This window comes from Bubalus kerabau, chromosome 4 (genome assembly GCF_029407905.1).
Source record: "Bubalus kerabau isolate K-KA32 ecotype Philippines breed swamp buffalo chromosome 4, PCC_UOA_SB_1v2, whole genome shotgun sequence".
NCBI lineage: Eukaryota > Metazoa > Chordata > Mammalia > Artiodactyla > Bovidae > Bubalus > Bubalus kerabau.
The window spans coordinates 119,797,114-119,815,049 of NC_073627.1; the positions used below are offsets into that span (position 1 = coordinate 119,797,114).

General features: G+C 41.7%; 1 protein-coding gene across 5 annotated transcripts in view; it reads left to right on the forward strand.

Moving 5' to 3' along the window:
* Nucleotides 1–14,926: 14,926 nt before the first annotated feature.
* VPS13A (vacuolar protein sorting 13 homolog A) overlaps nt 14,927–17,936 on the forward strand; it is a 266,066-nt gene continuing 263,056 nt past the window's right edge. For all 5 annotated transcript variants that reach the window (XR_008713637.1, XM_055578364.1, XM_055578365.1 and 2 more), the window contains exon 1: nt 14,927–15,343. Coding sequence is in view for 4 of the 5 variants with exons in the window: in XM_055578364.1 (XP_055434339.1) it covers nt 15,244–15,343 (100 nt within the window). In the remaining variant the exon portion in view is untranslated. The remainder of the gene's footprint in view (nt 15,344–17,936) is intronic.

The following is a 17,936-nucleotide window of genomic DNA, read 5'->3' on the forward strand; positions in this document are numbered from 1 at the left end:
ATCTGTTTTATTTTTCGGATTCCACACATAAGTGAGGTTATACAGGACTTGTCCTTCTCTTTATGATTTATTTCAGTTAGCATAATACCCTGTATGTCCATCTTTGTTGTGCAAATGACAAGATTTCATTCTCTTTTAGGGCTTACTAGTATTCCACTGAATATATATATATACACACATACATACATACATATATATACACCATATATATGCATACATACATATATATACCATATATATATATACACACACACCTTGGAATATATATATATATGTATTTATATATATATATACTTATTTTATATATTTTATATATATATATCTTTTTATCCATTCATCTATCAATGAGCACTTTGGGCTGCTTTCATATCTTGGCTGTCATGAATAATTCTGCAATGTATATATACATGCATCTTTTCAAATTAGTGTTTTTGTTTTCTTTGGAAAAATACTCTGGACTGGAATTGCTGGATCACATGGTAGGTCTGTTTTTAATTTTTTGAGAAATCCCCACACTCTTTTCCATAGCATCGTGCCAATTTACATTCCTACAAACAGTGCTCAAGGGTTCCCTTTTCTCCAGTCCTTATTGACACTTACTCATTTGTTGTCTTTTTGCTAATAACCATTCTCACAGTGTGAGGGGATAGCTCATTGGGGTTTTGATTTGCATTTTTCTGATGATTAGTGATGCTGAGCAGTTTTCATGTATCTGTTGGCCATCTACCATGTTTGTCTTTTCATACCAAACATATAAATGGTTTTTATGTAACTAGGGAAAAAGTCAAATACTTTGTAGTGGGCATAGCCACTAAAAAATAAATTAGAATCCTATACCTAAATTTTTTGAACCTCCTTAAGACCAGATCAAATGTTTGAAATTAAAATACTAGTCAGTGAGTAGAATTAAATCTTCCTAGTTTAGGACTTGTTCCATTAACAAAAAATAATGGGGAAAAAATAAAGACAAATTTGTATTCAATAATATAAAATTGCAAACAATGATGTTTCTTCTTTAAAAATATGAATCTACATAAAAAGTAAGAAAAATTTTAGAAAGTCATAGTTAACATTTAAATGAAAGAAAAACCAATTCAGTTGTTAAACTATGTGGCTAAAAATATCATAAATGAGGGACTTTCCTGGTAGCACAGTGGGAAAAAAACCTGCCTGCCAACACAGGGGACACAGGTTCGATTCCTGGTCCAGGAAGATTCCACATGCCTCGGAGCAACTACGACTGGGTGCCACAACTATGGAGCCCACGCTTCAGAGCCTGAGCTCTGCAACAAGAGAAGCCACAACAGTGAGAAGCCTGAGCACCACGACTAGAGAGCAGCCCGCACTCACCACAACTAGAGAAAGACCACATGCAGCAACAAAGATCCAGTGCAGCCAAAAATAAATAGAATCACTTTTAAAATATCATAAATGAATACTGATTTTTATTTTCTAATCTGAAGTTTACTTTTAGGATTTACTTTAGAAAATATATAAAATATTTTTAGGGTTTATTTTAGAAAATATATAAAAATTAATTTATAATCACTATCATTTAAAATTTTTTGATTAAAATACTGATTACTTCAATTTGAAGCTCAATTTGGAAAATTTTTATGTCAAAAATTCCACTAGATGGTGATCTTTTAACTTCCTTAAAGGAAAATTGATGAAGTTTGAATTTGTAGCTGATGCCTGACTCAGCTAATTTAATGTTAACAAAACCAAATTAGTGCACCTGACTCAGAATTTTCTTGTATATAAAAAGCATAGTATATAATCTATAAACAGTATAATTGTGATAACTAATTTATGAAGACTACTTTTGTTAGCAGTAGAAAAATACCATTATTATTTTCAAGGAAGGGATTCTGGGAATGTTATGTTGTGCTCTTTAGAAAATAAGATTTCCTAAAATGTGAACATGGAAATTTTAGGTGATATCAGGTTTTACTTAATAAGCAATTGCTGAATTTATAAAATTTAATAAAAACATACTACTGATATACATAAGGCTCAAATTTGCCAATAGCCTTTCTTTGTTATTAAAAAATCTATCCTCCATCTGTGATATTATGAATGAATTATATATGTCATATAATATAAAATTGAATTGTATACATATGAAATACATAAGCTATCTCTACATGACACAGATAATATTACTTATGAAAATACTGAAGCATACTGCAACTTCTATACCACATATGTGTGTGTGCATGTACTTGCAGACTGGGAGGCAAGGGGTTAGTTTTCCCATAACTCCACATACATACCTTTGCTTTTAGTAATAACATATCTTATCAAGATTTACACAAGTACAAAAACTTAGAAAGCAGGTTTATATATAGCTTCTTAAATGTCTATTTATAGGTTAGCATATTTCCAGGAAAGAAGTTTTAAATAAAATATGCAGAGACAAATTGTGATTAAAACAGCCAAAAAATAAGATATGTGGAGATGACTGTTTAGTTTATTTATGGATCAGTTAAGATTCTTACAAGGAATTATGTTATACTGAGGTGATAAAAGCATATACCGGAAAGGGAAGTGTTAAAATACTGAAAAAATACAAAAATAATGTGGATACTCATTGAGTTAATGTGAAGAAGGCAATGGCACCCCACTCTTGCCTGGAAAATCCCATGGATGGAGGAGCCTGGTAGGCTGCAGTCCATGGGGTCGCTAAGAGTCAGACACGACTGAGCGACTTCATTTTCACTTTTCACTTTTCACTTTCATGCATTGGAGAAGGAAATGGCAACCCACTCCAGTGTTCTTGCCTGGAGAATCCCCGGGACTGCGGAGCCTGATGGGCTGCAGTCTCTGGGGTCGCACAGAGTCGGACACGACTGAAGCGACTTAGCAGCAGCAGCAGCATTGAGTTAATGAACCCTTATTAATAAAGAATCTTTAGATATGGAAGCTGTGTATTTTTAAGTAGTTGTTAGGTGTTGACATGAACTTAATTTTCTAAATAAAAGCATACTACTGGCAAATATAAGGTCTGGATTTGGTAGTAATTCTTATTTTTAAAATCTACTCTATCAGTAGGTAAATCAAAAGACCTTGCAAGTACTCACCAATAGCTAAATTTTGCTGAGCTTTCTCAGTTTTTATCTTTCTTGACAGCTCTACAATTTTTATATTGTTGACCATTTCCTCTTGGTAAAAATCCTTCTTGAATTTCTGTATCATCGTACTCCAGGCTCTCTGGTTCCTATTCTAGGCGTTCTCTCCCATGTCCATTTGGCTTGTCCTTAAATGAGAATGCTTCCTCACTGTTCTATTCATGGTCTGCTTTTCTTTCTTTATATTCCTTTACTCCTAAGTGTCATTTACATTGAGTGTACATAATTGCTTTGGTGTAGGGAGCTCATCTCTTGTCTTGGACTCTCAGTTCAGTTCAGTAGCTCAGTCGTGTCTGACTCTTTGCGACCCCATGAACCCCATGAACCACAGCATGCCAGTCCTCCCTGTCCATCACCAACTCCCGGAGTCTACCCAAACTCATGTCCATTGAGTCGGTGATGCCATCCATCTGTTGTCCTCTGTTGTCCCCTTCTCCTCCTGCCCTCAATCCCTCCCAGCATCAGGGTCTTTTCTAATGAGTCAGCTCTTCGCATGAGGTGGCCAAAGTATTGGAGTTTCAACTTCAACATCAGTCCTTCCAATGAACACCCAGGATTGATCTCCTTCAGAATGGACTGGTTGGATCTCCTTGCAGTCCAAGGGACTCTCAAGAGTCTTCTCCAATACCACAGCTCAAAAGCATCAATTCTTTAGTGCTCAGCCTTCTTTATAGTCCAACTCTTACATCCATACATGACTACTGGAAAAACCATAGCTTTGACTAGACAGACGTCTGTTGGCAAAGTAGTGTCTCTGCTTTTTAATATGCTGTCTAGGTTGGTCATAACTTTTCTTCCAAGGAGCAAGCGTCTTTTTATTTCATGGCTGCAGTCATCATCTGCAGTGATTTGGGGGCTCAAGAAAGTAAAGTCTGTCACTGTTTCCACTGTTTCCCCACCTATTTGCAATGAAGTGATGGGACCGGATGCTATGATCTTCGTTTTCTGAATGTTGAGATTTAAGCCAACTTTTTCACTCTCTCCTTTCACTTTCAGTAAGAGGCTCTTTAGTTCTTCTTCACTATTTGCCATAAGGGTGGTGTCATCTGCATATCTGAGATTATTGATCTTTCTCCCGGCAATCTTGAGTCCAGCTTGTGTTTCTTCCAGCCCAGCATTTCTCATGATGTACTCTGCATATAAGTTAAATAAGCAGGGTGACAATATACAGCCTTGACTACTCTTTTTCCTATTTGGAACCAGTCGGTTGTTCCATGTCCTGTTCTAACTGTTGCTTCCTGACCTACATACAGGTTTCTCAATAGGCAGGTCAGGTGGTCTCACAATGGGACTTTATTTCTTAATTTCTAACTGTTCTCAGACAAATTGCACCATGTCCTGAATATTTTCCCCTGGATTTCAAATCTCATGGAATAAAGCAAATACTGAAGTCCTTATCATCTCCTGTAAAACCAAGACCTTGTTTTTATATTTCAGCTACTATGAATGACAAAATCTTGTTATTATTTTAATTACCCAGTATCATTAATGTTTCCAAGGCTCATAAAGTCTCCATTTCCTCTATGCTTTTCTATTTGTGTAAACTGCCATGACCTAGTTGAGATCCATAGTTGACACCTGCCTCAGTCTCAACATGGCCACCTGGGTGCTCTCTAACTTTGGACTGTTCCATCCCACTCCATCCTGGTCAGTGCTTCCTATCTGTATGTTTCAGATGACTTGCATTAACAAATAGGTTGGGTAGAGGAGGCTAGGGACTGGCTTTAGAACTGCACACTGAGGTGCTTTAGGCTCTGGGAAAGGGTTTCACAGAAGCATACACAGGGTCACAGAGCCTCCAGTGCAGTCAGTGGTTCCCAGAGGGAGGATAAAGAATAAAAGCAGGAAATCGAGATAGTGCCAATACTCAAAAGTCCAGAGAGGCAGAGATTTCATATCTGAGGGGTCTTTTGTTTCCTACCTAAGGTTCTGGAATGGAGAGGCTGCCCTGAATGGAGAAGGAGGGGAGTGGTGTCATATGCTCTCAGGCGGCCCCTGTTCACAGGACCATTTAGAGCATGCCTCGGCACTTCATCCGGGAAGGCTATCTTCTGCAGCCTCCATCTTGGCCCATCTCACACTTTACTGCCTGACCTGTTCTTGATCCTTGGACTCATTACTTATTTATAGACGGGCAGTTTGTTGCCAGTCCTGATACTTAATCTGGTCTCTGGCCCTGAGTCTGGCTTCTTTCCTCACCTGTGATTTGTCTCTACTCCCTTTGATGACAATGCTTCTCTGTCTCAGCCAAACATCTCCCTGGGCACAGACCCAACTGCAGGTACTGACTCAGCTCTCCACAAAAGATCTATATACAGAACTGTTAATTAGACATAAGATCTTTAAGTAATGAAAGAGTGAAAAGAGAGTTCTAAAGAATTTTGGAGGTAGTTATTGCAGGAAGTGGATATAACACCAAGGACTGAATAAGCAAGGGTTTCCCAGGTGGAGCTAATGGTAAAGAACATGCCTGTCAATGTAGGAGATATAAGAGACGTGGGTGTGGTCCCTGGGTTGGAAAGATCCCCTGGAGAAGGGCACAGCAACCCACTCCACTATTCTTGCCTGGAGAATCCCATAGATAGAGGAGCCTGGCGGGCTACAGGCCATGGGGTTGCAAAGAGTCAGGCAAGACTGAAGCGACTTCACACACACACACACACACACACACACTGAGTAAGCAAATGGACAGACATGGAAACTGAGAGGAGCCCTCAAGATGAACCACGGACCTCTGAGGAGGCTGTGTCTCCAAGTTAGGAGAAGCATCCTCAGGAGCAGGAACAACGAGGTTGGTTCTGAGGTCTCTGAAATGGTGAGATGATACTGATTCTGCAAGTTGGGGAAAATGCAAGGCAGATTCAGGGGCTGCTGTCAGGGGAAGGAGGGTTGCTGGTGAATCAATCAAAACCAAAGGAAGCAGACAGGAAGCCTTATGGGGAACAAACGTAAAGGAGCAAGTCTCTTCTTCCTCCTCTGGCCCTTCTAGTGCCTATTCTGAACAAAACCTAAATAGGAGTCAGCTGCTAATGTCATTTGCAGAGTGCTTCAGCATCCTAGAACTACAAATCCAAGGGTAAGTTTGAAGCTGATTGGCAATGATTCAATACTGGGCAGGTATGCCTTTCCTTCCTTCCACAAATATGTGAATGTCTACCTTGCTCTAGGCACAGAGGATAGAACAATGAGCAAAACAATAGTAATAATATTTCTTCCTTGAGTAGCTTACAATATATTGTATTACTACATGATAATGCAGACAGATAGGTGGACAGAAAATAAAATAAGTAAAAAACAGCATGTCAAGTAGTAAGTGCTCTGAGGGAAGGTAAAGCAGGTAAGGCGATAGGAGAGCTGAGGAATAGGAGGAGTAGGAATCAAGGTTAACTGGGCTGTTCAAGGAAGGGCTGAGAAAATGACACAGATCAAACAAAGATGGAGGGAGTGAGTCACGCAAGTGTCTGATGAAAGAGCTTCTAGATAAGGGCAGGGTGGAAGGGAAGGCCTTATCTGCCATCAGAAGGGCTGTGGCCATTACCATGGCGATATGGGCAGCATGTTAGCAGCTTTGGAGCACAAACGTGACATAAGCTCACTTTCTTTTGAAGGATCCTTCTGGATGCTCTTTTGAGATTAGATTGTCCTTTCTGGACTCACCTTGGCTCAACCGTCAGGAACCTAATTCTGGGTCTAGAGTCTGGTCTTCCACATACATCCTTTTTGTCCCTCTGTAACTCTCTGTACCTGCCTGTCATGGGCTTCCCAGGTGGTGCAGTGGTAAAGAATCTGCCTGCCAACGCAGGAGACACAAGGGACTCGAGTTCCATCCCTAGGTCAGGAAGATCCCCTGGAGATGGAAATAGCAGCTCACTCCAATATTCTTGCCTGGAAAATTCCATGGACAGAGGAGTCTGGTGGGCTACAGTCCACAGGGTCACAAAGAGACCCTACTAAGCACATGTACACATGCCTCTTATAGCGCTGCAGCAGGCACCCCGCCGAGGTTCAGATGCCTCTGCTCCTGGGCTGCAACTTCACTCCACAAACAGTCTCTGTTTTTTGTATCCTACGAATACCCTCTCCTTAAGTTGGCCTCGGCTTATTAACCTACTCCTCTGGTGGTATGTTCAGTCTAGTGAGAGCTGGGGGTGACTGCTTATCCAACATTTGTTCATTCTTTCAACAAAAATGTATTGAAAACCTACTGTGTGCCAAACACCCATGTACTGAGGAAAAAAACCATAGACTAGACACATTAGCACCCTGTCTAGAAGTAGCAGTGATGGGGGAGACGGAAATTTTAAAAACCTGTAAAGAAGATAATTTCAGAGAGTGATAAATGACATGAAGATAAAAAGGTGGCTATGACAGAGTATGACAGACGGCTACTGAGAATGAAAGGGCAGGGAAGTCCCCTGATTGGGCCTTAGATATTTGAGCAGAGGATGAGATGGTTGGGTGTCATCACCAGTCCAATGGACATGAACTTCGGCAAACTCCGGAATATGGTGAGGGATAGGAACTGGCGGAGAAGGCAATGGCGACCCACTCCAGTACTCTTGCCTGGAAAATCCCATGGGCGGAGGAGCCAGGTAGGCTGCAGTCCATGGGGTCGCTAAGAGTCGGACACGACTGATCGACTTTATCTTCACTTTTCACTTTCATGCATTGGAGAAGGAAATGGCAACCCGCTCCAGTGTTCTTGCCTGGAGAGTCCCAGGGACGGCAGAGCCTGGTGGGCTGCCATCTATGGGGTTGCACGGAGTCAGACACGACTGAAGTGACTTAGCAGCAGCAGGAACTCCTGGAGTGCTGCAGTCCATGGGGTTCCAAAGAGTCGGACACAACTTAGCAACTGAAAAACAACATTTGAGCAGAGACCTGAATGATAAACAATCAGCCATGTGAAAATCTGGGGTCAGCAAGCACTGATGGACATCAGCATTTGGGACTCCTTTTAATCTGGGAAGGGGTCAGTCATTTTAGATATTTAGAGCCAGAGGAAGATGCTTGAAAAATCCGTTATTGTATCTCTCTCTAGTATTTTACTGGGACTGCAGAGTAATTGATATTTTAATGCTTCCTGATAAGGCATCACATTCAGATACTTTTCCTTCTTAAATATGTGAACTAAAATATTGTTTGCCATTTCAGTAAACAAAGGATGTTACGGGCATCAAGCCATCACATTACAACCACTTAGATGGTGAACCCTGAAGGAACTCAGAATGGAGACAAATGGGCTGCTCTTGGCCAAGGCCATCTAGCAGTCAGCCACTACAGCCACCCCCTGATGGTGTACCCTGAGGAAGTTCAGAATGAGGAAACATAGGATACTGACCCCAGACAGCTAAGGTGCATATGGAAAGAATGATTTAAGTGAGCCCAGCATCTTCCCATACATAGAAAAATACTAAATTCCTTAACTTGAGATATCTGACTTTCTTTTATTAACAGTAACATTTTGACATTCTGAATACCTGGACTTCTGTTTCAAAACTCCTATATACCCTGGCTCCCCATCTTGCCTCTTCAGAACAGTTTCTCAGCATTACCTGAGATGCTGTGTCAGAATATTCACCAAATTCTCAACTTTTATTTGGGTTGTGCATTTTTTTTCAGTTGATAAATATTTTACCAAGTATCTTGCATAACAATATTAAAGCTCTGTATGGAAGCTCTTAATTCAGGCCCATTTTATCCTTAAATGTACCCTTAGTGGACCCCAAATTAACAAAAACTTTAAAAATATTGTTTCAAGTTAATTATACATTCATAGAAAGTTGCAAAAGAAATTTATAGGGAGGTCCCACTTACCTTTCATCATGCCCCTCAATGGTAACATCTTGCCTCAGTTCAGTTCAGTTTAGTTGCTCAGTCGTGTCCGACTCTTTATGATCCTATGAATCGCAGGACGCCAGGCCTCCCTGTCCATCACCAACTCCCGGAGTTCACTCAGACTCACATCCATGGAGTCGGTAATGCCATGCAGCCATCTCATCCTCTGTCGTCCCCTTCTCCTCCTGCCCCCAATCCCTCCCAGCATCAGAGTCTTTTCCAATGAGTCAACTCTTCGCATGAGGTGGCCAAAGTACTGGAGTTTCAGCTTTAGCATTATTCCTTCCAAAGAAATCCGAGGGCTGATCTCCTTCAGAATGGACTGGTTGGATCTCCTTGCAGTCCAAGGGACTCTCAAGAGTCTTCTCCAACACCACAGTTCAAAAGCATCAGTTCTTCGGCGCTCAGCCTTCTTCACAGTCCAACTCTCACATCCATACATGACCACTGGAAAAACCATAGCCTTGACTAGACGGACCTTTGTTGGCAAAGTAATGTCTCTGCTTTTGAATATGCTATCTAGGTTGGTCATACCTTTTCTTCCAAGGAGTAAGTGTCTTTTAATTTCAACATCTTGCATAGCTATAGTGAAATATCAAAACCAGGAAATAAATATATTGGTACCACTTATGGTACCAATGCTTATTCAGATTTCATCAGTTTTATATGCACTCATTTGTGTATATATGATTTTATGCATTTATATGTAATCACTACCACAATCAAGATGCAGAGTTATTCCAAAAATACACGGTCCCTTGCTGCTATTCATTTGTAGCCACGCCTGTCTCTCCATCCCATATCTAACCTTTGGCAACTTCTAATCTGTTCTCTATTTTTATAATATGTATATTTTTCATTCAGCTTAACTTCCCAGAAATCCATCCAAATTGTTGCATATATCGAGAGTTTGTTATGTTCATTGCTGTGTAGTATTCCATGGTATGGGTATATAACATAGTTTATTTAACCATTCATCTGTTGGAAAACATTTGGGTGATTTCCAGTTTTTGCCTATTATGAATAAAGCTGCTACGAACATTCATGTATGAGTTTTCTTGTGAACACATATTTTCCTTTCTAAATGTTCTTTCTAAATGTTTTCTTGTGAACACAAATTTTCCTTTCTAAATGTTCAGGACTATAAATGCTGGTTCAGATGGTGTGTATTTATTTTATTATTATTTTTTAGAAACTGCTAGTTTTTCAGAATGGTTGTACCATCTCACTTTCTCACCACTGATGCATGTGTACTTGCGTGCTTAGTCACTCAGTTGTGTCCGAATCTTTTGCGACCCTGTGGATTGTAGCCCTCCAGGCTCCTTTGTCTCCGGGATTATCCAGGGATGAATACTGGAGTGGGTTGCCATTTCCTTCTTCAAGAGTTCCTCCCAACCCAGGGATAGGATCCACTTCTCTTGCATCTTCGGCATTGGCAGACGGATTCTTTACCACTAGTGCCACCTGGGAAGCACTCCACTGATGTGTGTGTGTGTGTGTGTGTGTGAAAGTTGCTCAGTCGTGTCCAACTCTTTGTGATCCCATGGACCAGAGAAGCCACTCACTGATGCATAAATGATTCAGTTTCTCCACAAACCTTACTGGCATTTTTTAAAATAAGTATTTTTTTGGCTGTGCTGGGTCTTTGTTGTTGTGTGCAGTCTTTCTCTGGTTCCAAAGAAGGGGAACTACTCTTTGTTGCCATGTGGGGGCTTCTTCTGTTGTGGACCACGGGCTCTAGGCATGCAGGTTCAGTAGCTGTGGCATCCTGGCTTAGTTGCCTTGTGACATGTGGAGTCTTCCCGGACCAGGGATCAAACCCATGTCTCCTGCATCGGAAGGCTGATTCTTATCACTGTACCACCAGGGAAGTCCTTCACTAGCATTTTGAGTTATCACTTTTTCTTTTTACAGCCATTCTGATGGTATGTAGTGGTTGCTCATTTGCGGTTTTAGCCATTTCCCCAGTGGTTAATGAGGTTGAGAATGTTTTCATGTGATTATTTGCCATCTGTATATCCTTTTCAGGAAATGTCTGTTCATGTATTTTGGCTAAAATTTGAGAATTCACATATTTTCCTATATAAATTCTCCAGCAGGAGAACAAATTTGCTAACAAATTTCAGTTGGCTCTGATTTTAGGAAGACTAGTTTATCCATGTGCACATGCAGTTTCCTGAAGCATTACAAAAGAATATACACTAAAATAACATTTCTGATACATCCCTTTCACCAGTGTAGAAGAATAAATTTTGCATCTTTTTAAAAATGTTCCAAGTGTACAGCATATAGCTGAATGTAATAAAACTCAGTTTCTTTGGTTCAGAATCTCCAAAGATGATTTGCTTTAGACTAAAAGAATTTCAATTAGTATGAGTAAAAGAAATGTTATTATACTTGATTTGTAGTTATCTTTTTACTTTATTTAGACAGATTTCTTGTTTTGGGGAAAAGATACATACTCACTGTGAAACATGTTTTTTTAAGCTTGAAAGAACAGAGAAAATACATATTACCCAAAGTCTCATTATCTAGATAACCACTGTTAACATTTGGTGAGCATACATCTAGATTTCTTTATATATATATATATATATAATATATATATATTCTTTATATATATATATTATATGTATTCTCTGAGCATTTAAAACACATCCATAATTTATATACTTCATATACTATTCTTTACCTTGTTTCTCACAAGTGTATTGACTTTCTCACAAGTATTGACTTCTTTCCATATTAGTATAGATCTTCATCATTTTTAAAGCTTGTATAGTAACATGTCGGAGAAGGCAATGGCACCTCACTCCAGTACTCTTGCCTGGAAAATCCCATGGATGGAGGAGCCTGCTAGGCTGCAGTCCATGGGGTCGCTGGGGACACGACTGAGTGACTTCACTTTCACTTTTCACTTTCATGCATTGGAGAAGGAAATGGCAACCCACTCCAGTGTTCTTGCCTGGAGAATCCCAGGGACGGGGGAGCCTGGTGGGCTGCCGTCTATGAGGTCACACAGAGTCGGACACCACTGAAGTGACGTAGCAGCAGCAGCAGCAGCAGCAGCAGCATAGTAACATGTGTGTGTTTACTTAACCATGTTCCCTATTAATGGACATTTAGATTGTTTCTAATTTTTTGCTATTATAAATAATGCTTTAATGAATGTGTTTCTGGGATAGCTTTTTGAATTTTTATAATTATTTTCTTAGAGTAAATGTCTAGAAGTGGGATTGCTGAATTAAATCATATGCACATGTATGTATATAGACATGTATATGTCAGTTTGTACATGTTTTAAGCTGCCCTTTAGAAACACTGTTGATTTAAATTTTCACATGCACTGCCTGAATAAGGTTTTTATAAGGTTCTCAACATTTTCCATAGGTCTCCCTTCTAAAAAATTTCTTTTTTTTTTTTTTTTTCAGATTGGAACACACACATTCAAATAACTTCTGATTGTTTGTAATTTTTAAACTGTTAACTGAGATAGGAGTGTAGAGCTTTATGAGGCCAGGTCAATAAAAGTCCTATAAAATTGCCGTCTTCTAGACTTGCTCTTCCAAGACAGTTTTCAGGAAGGTGATGTGCTTCATTGGCTTTGTTATCTGAACATCTAGCTTAGTTTCTCAATACTGACCTCAAGATGGGGATGATAAACACAAGTAGCACAGCAATGACATGCACTTGTGGACAGAGGAATTACAATTAGGAGGAAAAACTGTCCAGCATTACCACCGGCATACCCAAACTTCAGAGATAGAAAGCTGTAGTGTGCAAACTAAACACAGCTCAGTTCAGCTCAGGTGCTCAGTCATGTCCGACTCTTTGCAACCCCACGAATCACAGCACGCCAGGCCTCCCTGTCAAGATCATAGCAAATCTAACTTACAAAGTTATTAATCTATTGCGCAGTTGGATGATATTGCAGTTTGGGGTCACTAAAAAACCTTTTCTTTTTTATTTGATCAAACAATGAATTAGGATATGGAGGGAAAAACACCTTACACTGGTACATTTTCAAATTTGAAACTTCAGCATCTTTTTGGTAATCCCTGGGCTTATTTTTCAAGGTTTAACAGAGATTTGATTTAACGGTTTAATAAGTAAACACCTATCTTTTATATGATGACATTATTTTTGCTTACAAAATTTCTAAGATGGATTAAGCAACATGAAAATTGTATCTTTTAATATTTAGGAAACATGTTCATGACGTAGCACCTAACAGTAGACAAGAATTGTTACAACATGCATCTTGTTTTTTATTTCCAGCAGTTTCTCAGAATTTTTTCCATTGGTCTCTTTAGCAAATAAAAGCTAATACTTCTAAAATTTTAGCAGGACACTCCCCTCACCCAATTCTACAGGATTTTCATGGACTGTATAAAACTAGTGTGAGGTGTTTGCAAGCTACTAAAGCATATTTTTTGACGAGTTCTGGAATTTCTTGTACTTTAAACTTGTGCTAGATGTAACAGTGGAATTTTGTAGCTACTTTATATGTGATTTATCATAGTACAGTAGCAGAATCCCTGATGACAGAAAGTTTTCCCCTTTGCTAGGCATTTTGGAGAAGGCAATGGCAACCCACTCCAGTGTTCTTGCTTGGAGAATCCCAGGGACGGGGGAGCCTGGTTGGGCTGCCATCTACAGGGTCGCACAGAGTCGAACACGACTGAAGTGACTTAGCAACAGCAGCAGCAGACATTTTAGCTTCCATTAATTTCTCTGTTCAGGTATTCTGAGGTAGATTTCCAATGTCATTAGGCAAATGCAAGAGGAGCAGGTGAGATGATGGAGTGGAGTCATCCAGAAGTAACAAGTTCCATCTGTTTCTGCAGAAAATGAGTCCTGTCACCTTGGACAAATCCCTAACATTGCAGCTTTATTATCTTAAAGCCCAAAAGCTTGAATTGTGACTTAATTAAGGTCCCTTTAAATATGAAATTATAGGAAAGCAATACATCAACTCATGTAAAATAAGATTTTACACTGTATTTTCCAGACATTTTACTTGGAAATGTAAACCTTCAAACCTTAAAAAATTGGGGTGACTATGCACAAAATGATGCAAGAATTAACAGGAAAGTCATAATTTGCTATGCAGAAAGAAATTTAAACTACACTCCTACATCTTAAATCCTTAGAGGGTTGTTAATTATAGTTCTCCAAACTTCACATCCAGCGTCTTTGGCCTTCACAACCTCAGGCCTTTGGCCCTCTTTCTGTATAAAACCAAATACGGCTGTGGGAGTGGTTCTGAAAGAGCTCTAATTTTTATGTATTTATTTAAGGTCATTCTGTGAAGGCTCAGGGGCTGTGAGTCTTAGGTCTTCAGGTGTTCGTAGGAGGGCGCTCCACAGTGTCAGTCAAAACTGGTTGACTAAGGGATGAAAGTCGGCTCTGTCTAAATAACCAGACCAAGAAAGAGTGCGATCTCAGATGCAGGGAAGGGAGCATGGAATTACAACCCAGAATTTACTTTACTTTCCTCTCTCGATTTGCAGCCACGGAAGTTGTCACCAACTGCGTAACCTCTCCAAGCGCTCGTAAGACTGAACAGGGCAGTTACCCGCATCCAGACACTCAGGCTGGACTGACCTAGGAAGCCAGCACCGCCCGGGTTCCGCCTGTACCTCCCAACTTGTAATAATAAGTGCGAAGCTCCCCGGGACTCCACTTGAGAGTCTCCAGCCTAACTAATGTGGAAGGCCCTTTTAATCAGCCGCCGCTTTACTCGGATTTAGGACCTCCCGGCCCACGTGGAGGCGTGTCTCCTCAGTTAGGGACAGGGCGTTCCAGGCCGGGAGTAACCGCCGCGCCCCCTGACGCCCCGCCCTCGCCCCGCCCTCTCCCCGCCCTCGCCGCCAGTGGGGAGGCCAGACTGCCGGTGGGGGCGGGGTCAGAAGTGTCTGGCAACTCCAGGTACCAGTCCGGTTGCCTGGCGATGGGGGAGCAGGCGGGGCCGAGGAGAAAAAGGAGCCGCACTCCGCCCGACTAGGGCAAGAGCTGGAGGGGCGGCCGCGCAGCCGCCTTAGCTCTCTCTCGGCCCTCGCGCTCCGCCCAACCCTGGATACCGAGCCGCACATGCGTAGCGCGAGCTACCGCCTCCGCCCCTCGTAGGGCTCGTGGTGGGGCTACGCGTTCGGCGCTGGTGGCACCACGGTCGGAGCCGCCCAGGAGCCGGTGAACCGAGAAGTCTCGTGAGAGAGGCTCGGGAGGGCAGGCTTAGGAAGAAGGAGCGCCGCGTCCACCGTGGCTGAGGAAGATGGTGTTCGAGTCGGTGGTCGTGGACGTGTTGAACCGGTTCTTGGGGGACTATGTGGTGAACCTGGACACGTCCCAGCTCAGTCTGGGCATCTGGGCAGGTAACGAGACCGCCGCAGTCCCTCCATCTCGCCTCCCGTGCTTCCGTTGACAGAGCCGGCCCTGCCTTCCTGGGGCCTCGGGCCCCACTCTGCTACCTGCCGCCGACTCGTTTGGGGTCATGTTACGTAGAGCCGGGAGGCAGTTGCTGGGCCTCCACTGGCGAGTTAGTGTTTTGGCCGGAGGGGATTGGGGTCTCTGATGCTAGATGAAAAGGCCGCCCCCCGCTTTCCGCCGAAGGGACCCACAGTGGACTCCAAGGCTCTGGAGTTCAAATTCCACCGAGCCGCCCTTTTCTGCCCCTCGAGGTCCGGTTTCAGCTGTGTTGGGCGAGGGGCGGCCTCGAGACACACCTGGGCTTGGTCTGGTCCCTGTCATTTTCGCCCCTTGGGTTGTGATGGAGGCCCGGGCAGCCCACGGAGGGCCGCACGCCTCCCCGCACGTGAAAGCAAGGAGCTGTGACCGGAGGTGCCGTCCTCCTCCCGCGCCCAGCCTCCGGGTACGGCCAAACCTTGCTGGCTGCTCGGCTCCCCATTCCGGCCTCACCGCCTCGAGTCCGGGAGGCTCGCCTGGGTTCGGCTGATAACAGCGAAAAACTCCTGTGCAGGATCGCTCGAAAGATTGGTTGTCAATTTACAACCTGACTAGCAATATGTCAAGCTTGTTAAGGGTTTGGGGCTTTGTGGGTCGCAGAGTTACTGAATTTTTAAAGAAGCTAGGTGCGCTGTCCTTAGGCTAAGTGAGATGTGAAGTTGGATGATGAAGGACTGATGCTTTACTTTGTATCCATTTATTCTGGTGTATTTCCTTATTTGGAGTTTCATTTATAGTGCTGTGCTTCCACCTGTTTTTGTATTACACCCTTATCTATTTTAAACACCCATTAGAAATTAAATTCTTTTTCTTATGAAATGTCTTTCCCAGGCCAAAGCTAGGGTTAATCTCCTTGTGTGAGTAATATATCTATCTATATATATATTTAATTTTAGTCTTTTTGAATATGCACACACGACAGCTTTCGTCTAAAATACTTATTTATTGTGATATTTCTCCTTTATTTAATAGTGTAAATAGGTAATTTAGTTTGATAAAGAAAACCTCTTGTTAACTGCTGTTGATATCTGCCTTGGTAGAGAGTGGGACTGCAGGAATGAAGAATATAAATGCTAGCTCAGCATCTCTTGACTAGTACCAGAAATTTACAGATAGTTTAATCTGTGCTGTTTTTCATTTGTAAAATAATAATGATAAAACTTGTCTCCACCCACCTCAGTAGGAAGCCTTGAGAACATTTTGTGGTGTGCTTTGCTTTTAACCTGTAGTGGAAAATTGCTTCTACTTCAAAGTGGAGGTTGGTGTAGAGTTTGATTTATCAGTGGATTTGTTAATTTGAAATACTCATACACTAAATTCACTCTTGTGATGCACAATTCTATCAATTTGACAAATACAAGGAAGCACATACTTGATACAGAAAAAACATCAGTTCAGTTGCTCAGTCGTGTCTGACTCTTTGTAACCCCGTGGTGTCTGACTCTTTGTAACCCCGTGGACTGCAGCTCACCAGGCCTCCCTGTCCATCACCAACTCCTGGGGTTTATCCAAACTCATGTCCATTGAGTTGGTGATGCCATCCAACCATCTCATCCTCTGTCATCTCCTTCTTTCCCAGCCCTCAATCTTTCCCAGCATCACGGTCTTTTCCAATGAGTCAGCTTTTCGCATCAGGTGGCCAAAGTATTGGAGTTTCAGCTTCAACATCAGTCTTTCCAATGAACACCCAGGACTGGTCTCCTTTAGGATGGACTGGTTGGATCTTCTTGCAGTCCAAGGGACTCTCCAGAGTCTTCAACACCACAGTTCAAAAGCATCAATTCTTCGGCGCTCAGATTTCTTCAGAGTCCAACTCTCACATCCATATATGACTACTGGAAAAACCATAGCCTTGAGTAGATGGACCTTTGTTGGCCAAGTAATGTCTCTGGTTTTTAATACGCTGTCTAGGTTGGTCATAACTTTCCTTCCAAGGAGTAAGCGTCTTTTAATTTCATGGCTGCAATCACCATCTGCAGTGATTTTAGAGCCCCCAAAGATAAAGTCAGCCACTGTTTCCACATCTCAAAATTCCCTCTGCCGCCCTCTTATAGTCTCCCACCCAACTCCTACCCTTCCTCCTGGCAACCATTGGTCGTTTTGCATCCCTACAGTTTTCCCTTTTTTAGAGTGCCATATAAATGGAATTATATGGTATGTTTCTTTGTGGACCTGATTTCTTAGTTCATTCCTTTCACTTACTAAATGAAATGAATTTGAGAGGCATTCGTGTGTGGCGTGCATCAAAATTGTGCAACTGTCGCTACATCTAATTCCAGAACATTTTCAACACTCCAAAAATAAATCTCATACCTGTTACCAATCACTACACATTTATCCCCACAAATCATTGCCAGTGATTCCTCTGGCAATCACTAATACACTTTTTGTCTTCTATTGATTGCCAATTCTGGACGTTTCATGTAAATGGAATCATAATATACATGGCCTCTTGTTTCTGACTTCTTTCACTTAGTACTCTATTTTCAAGGTTCATTTATA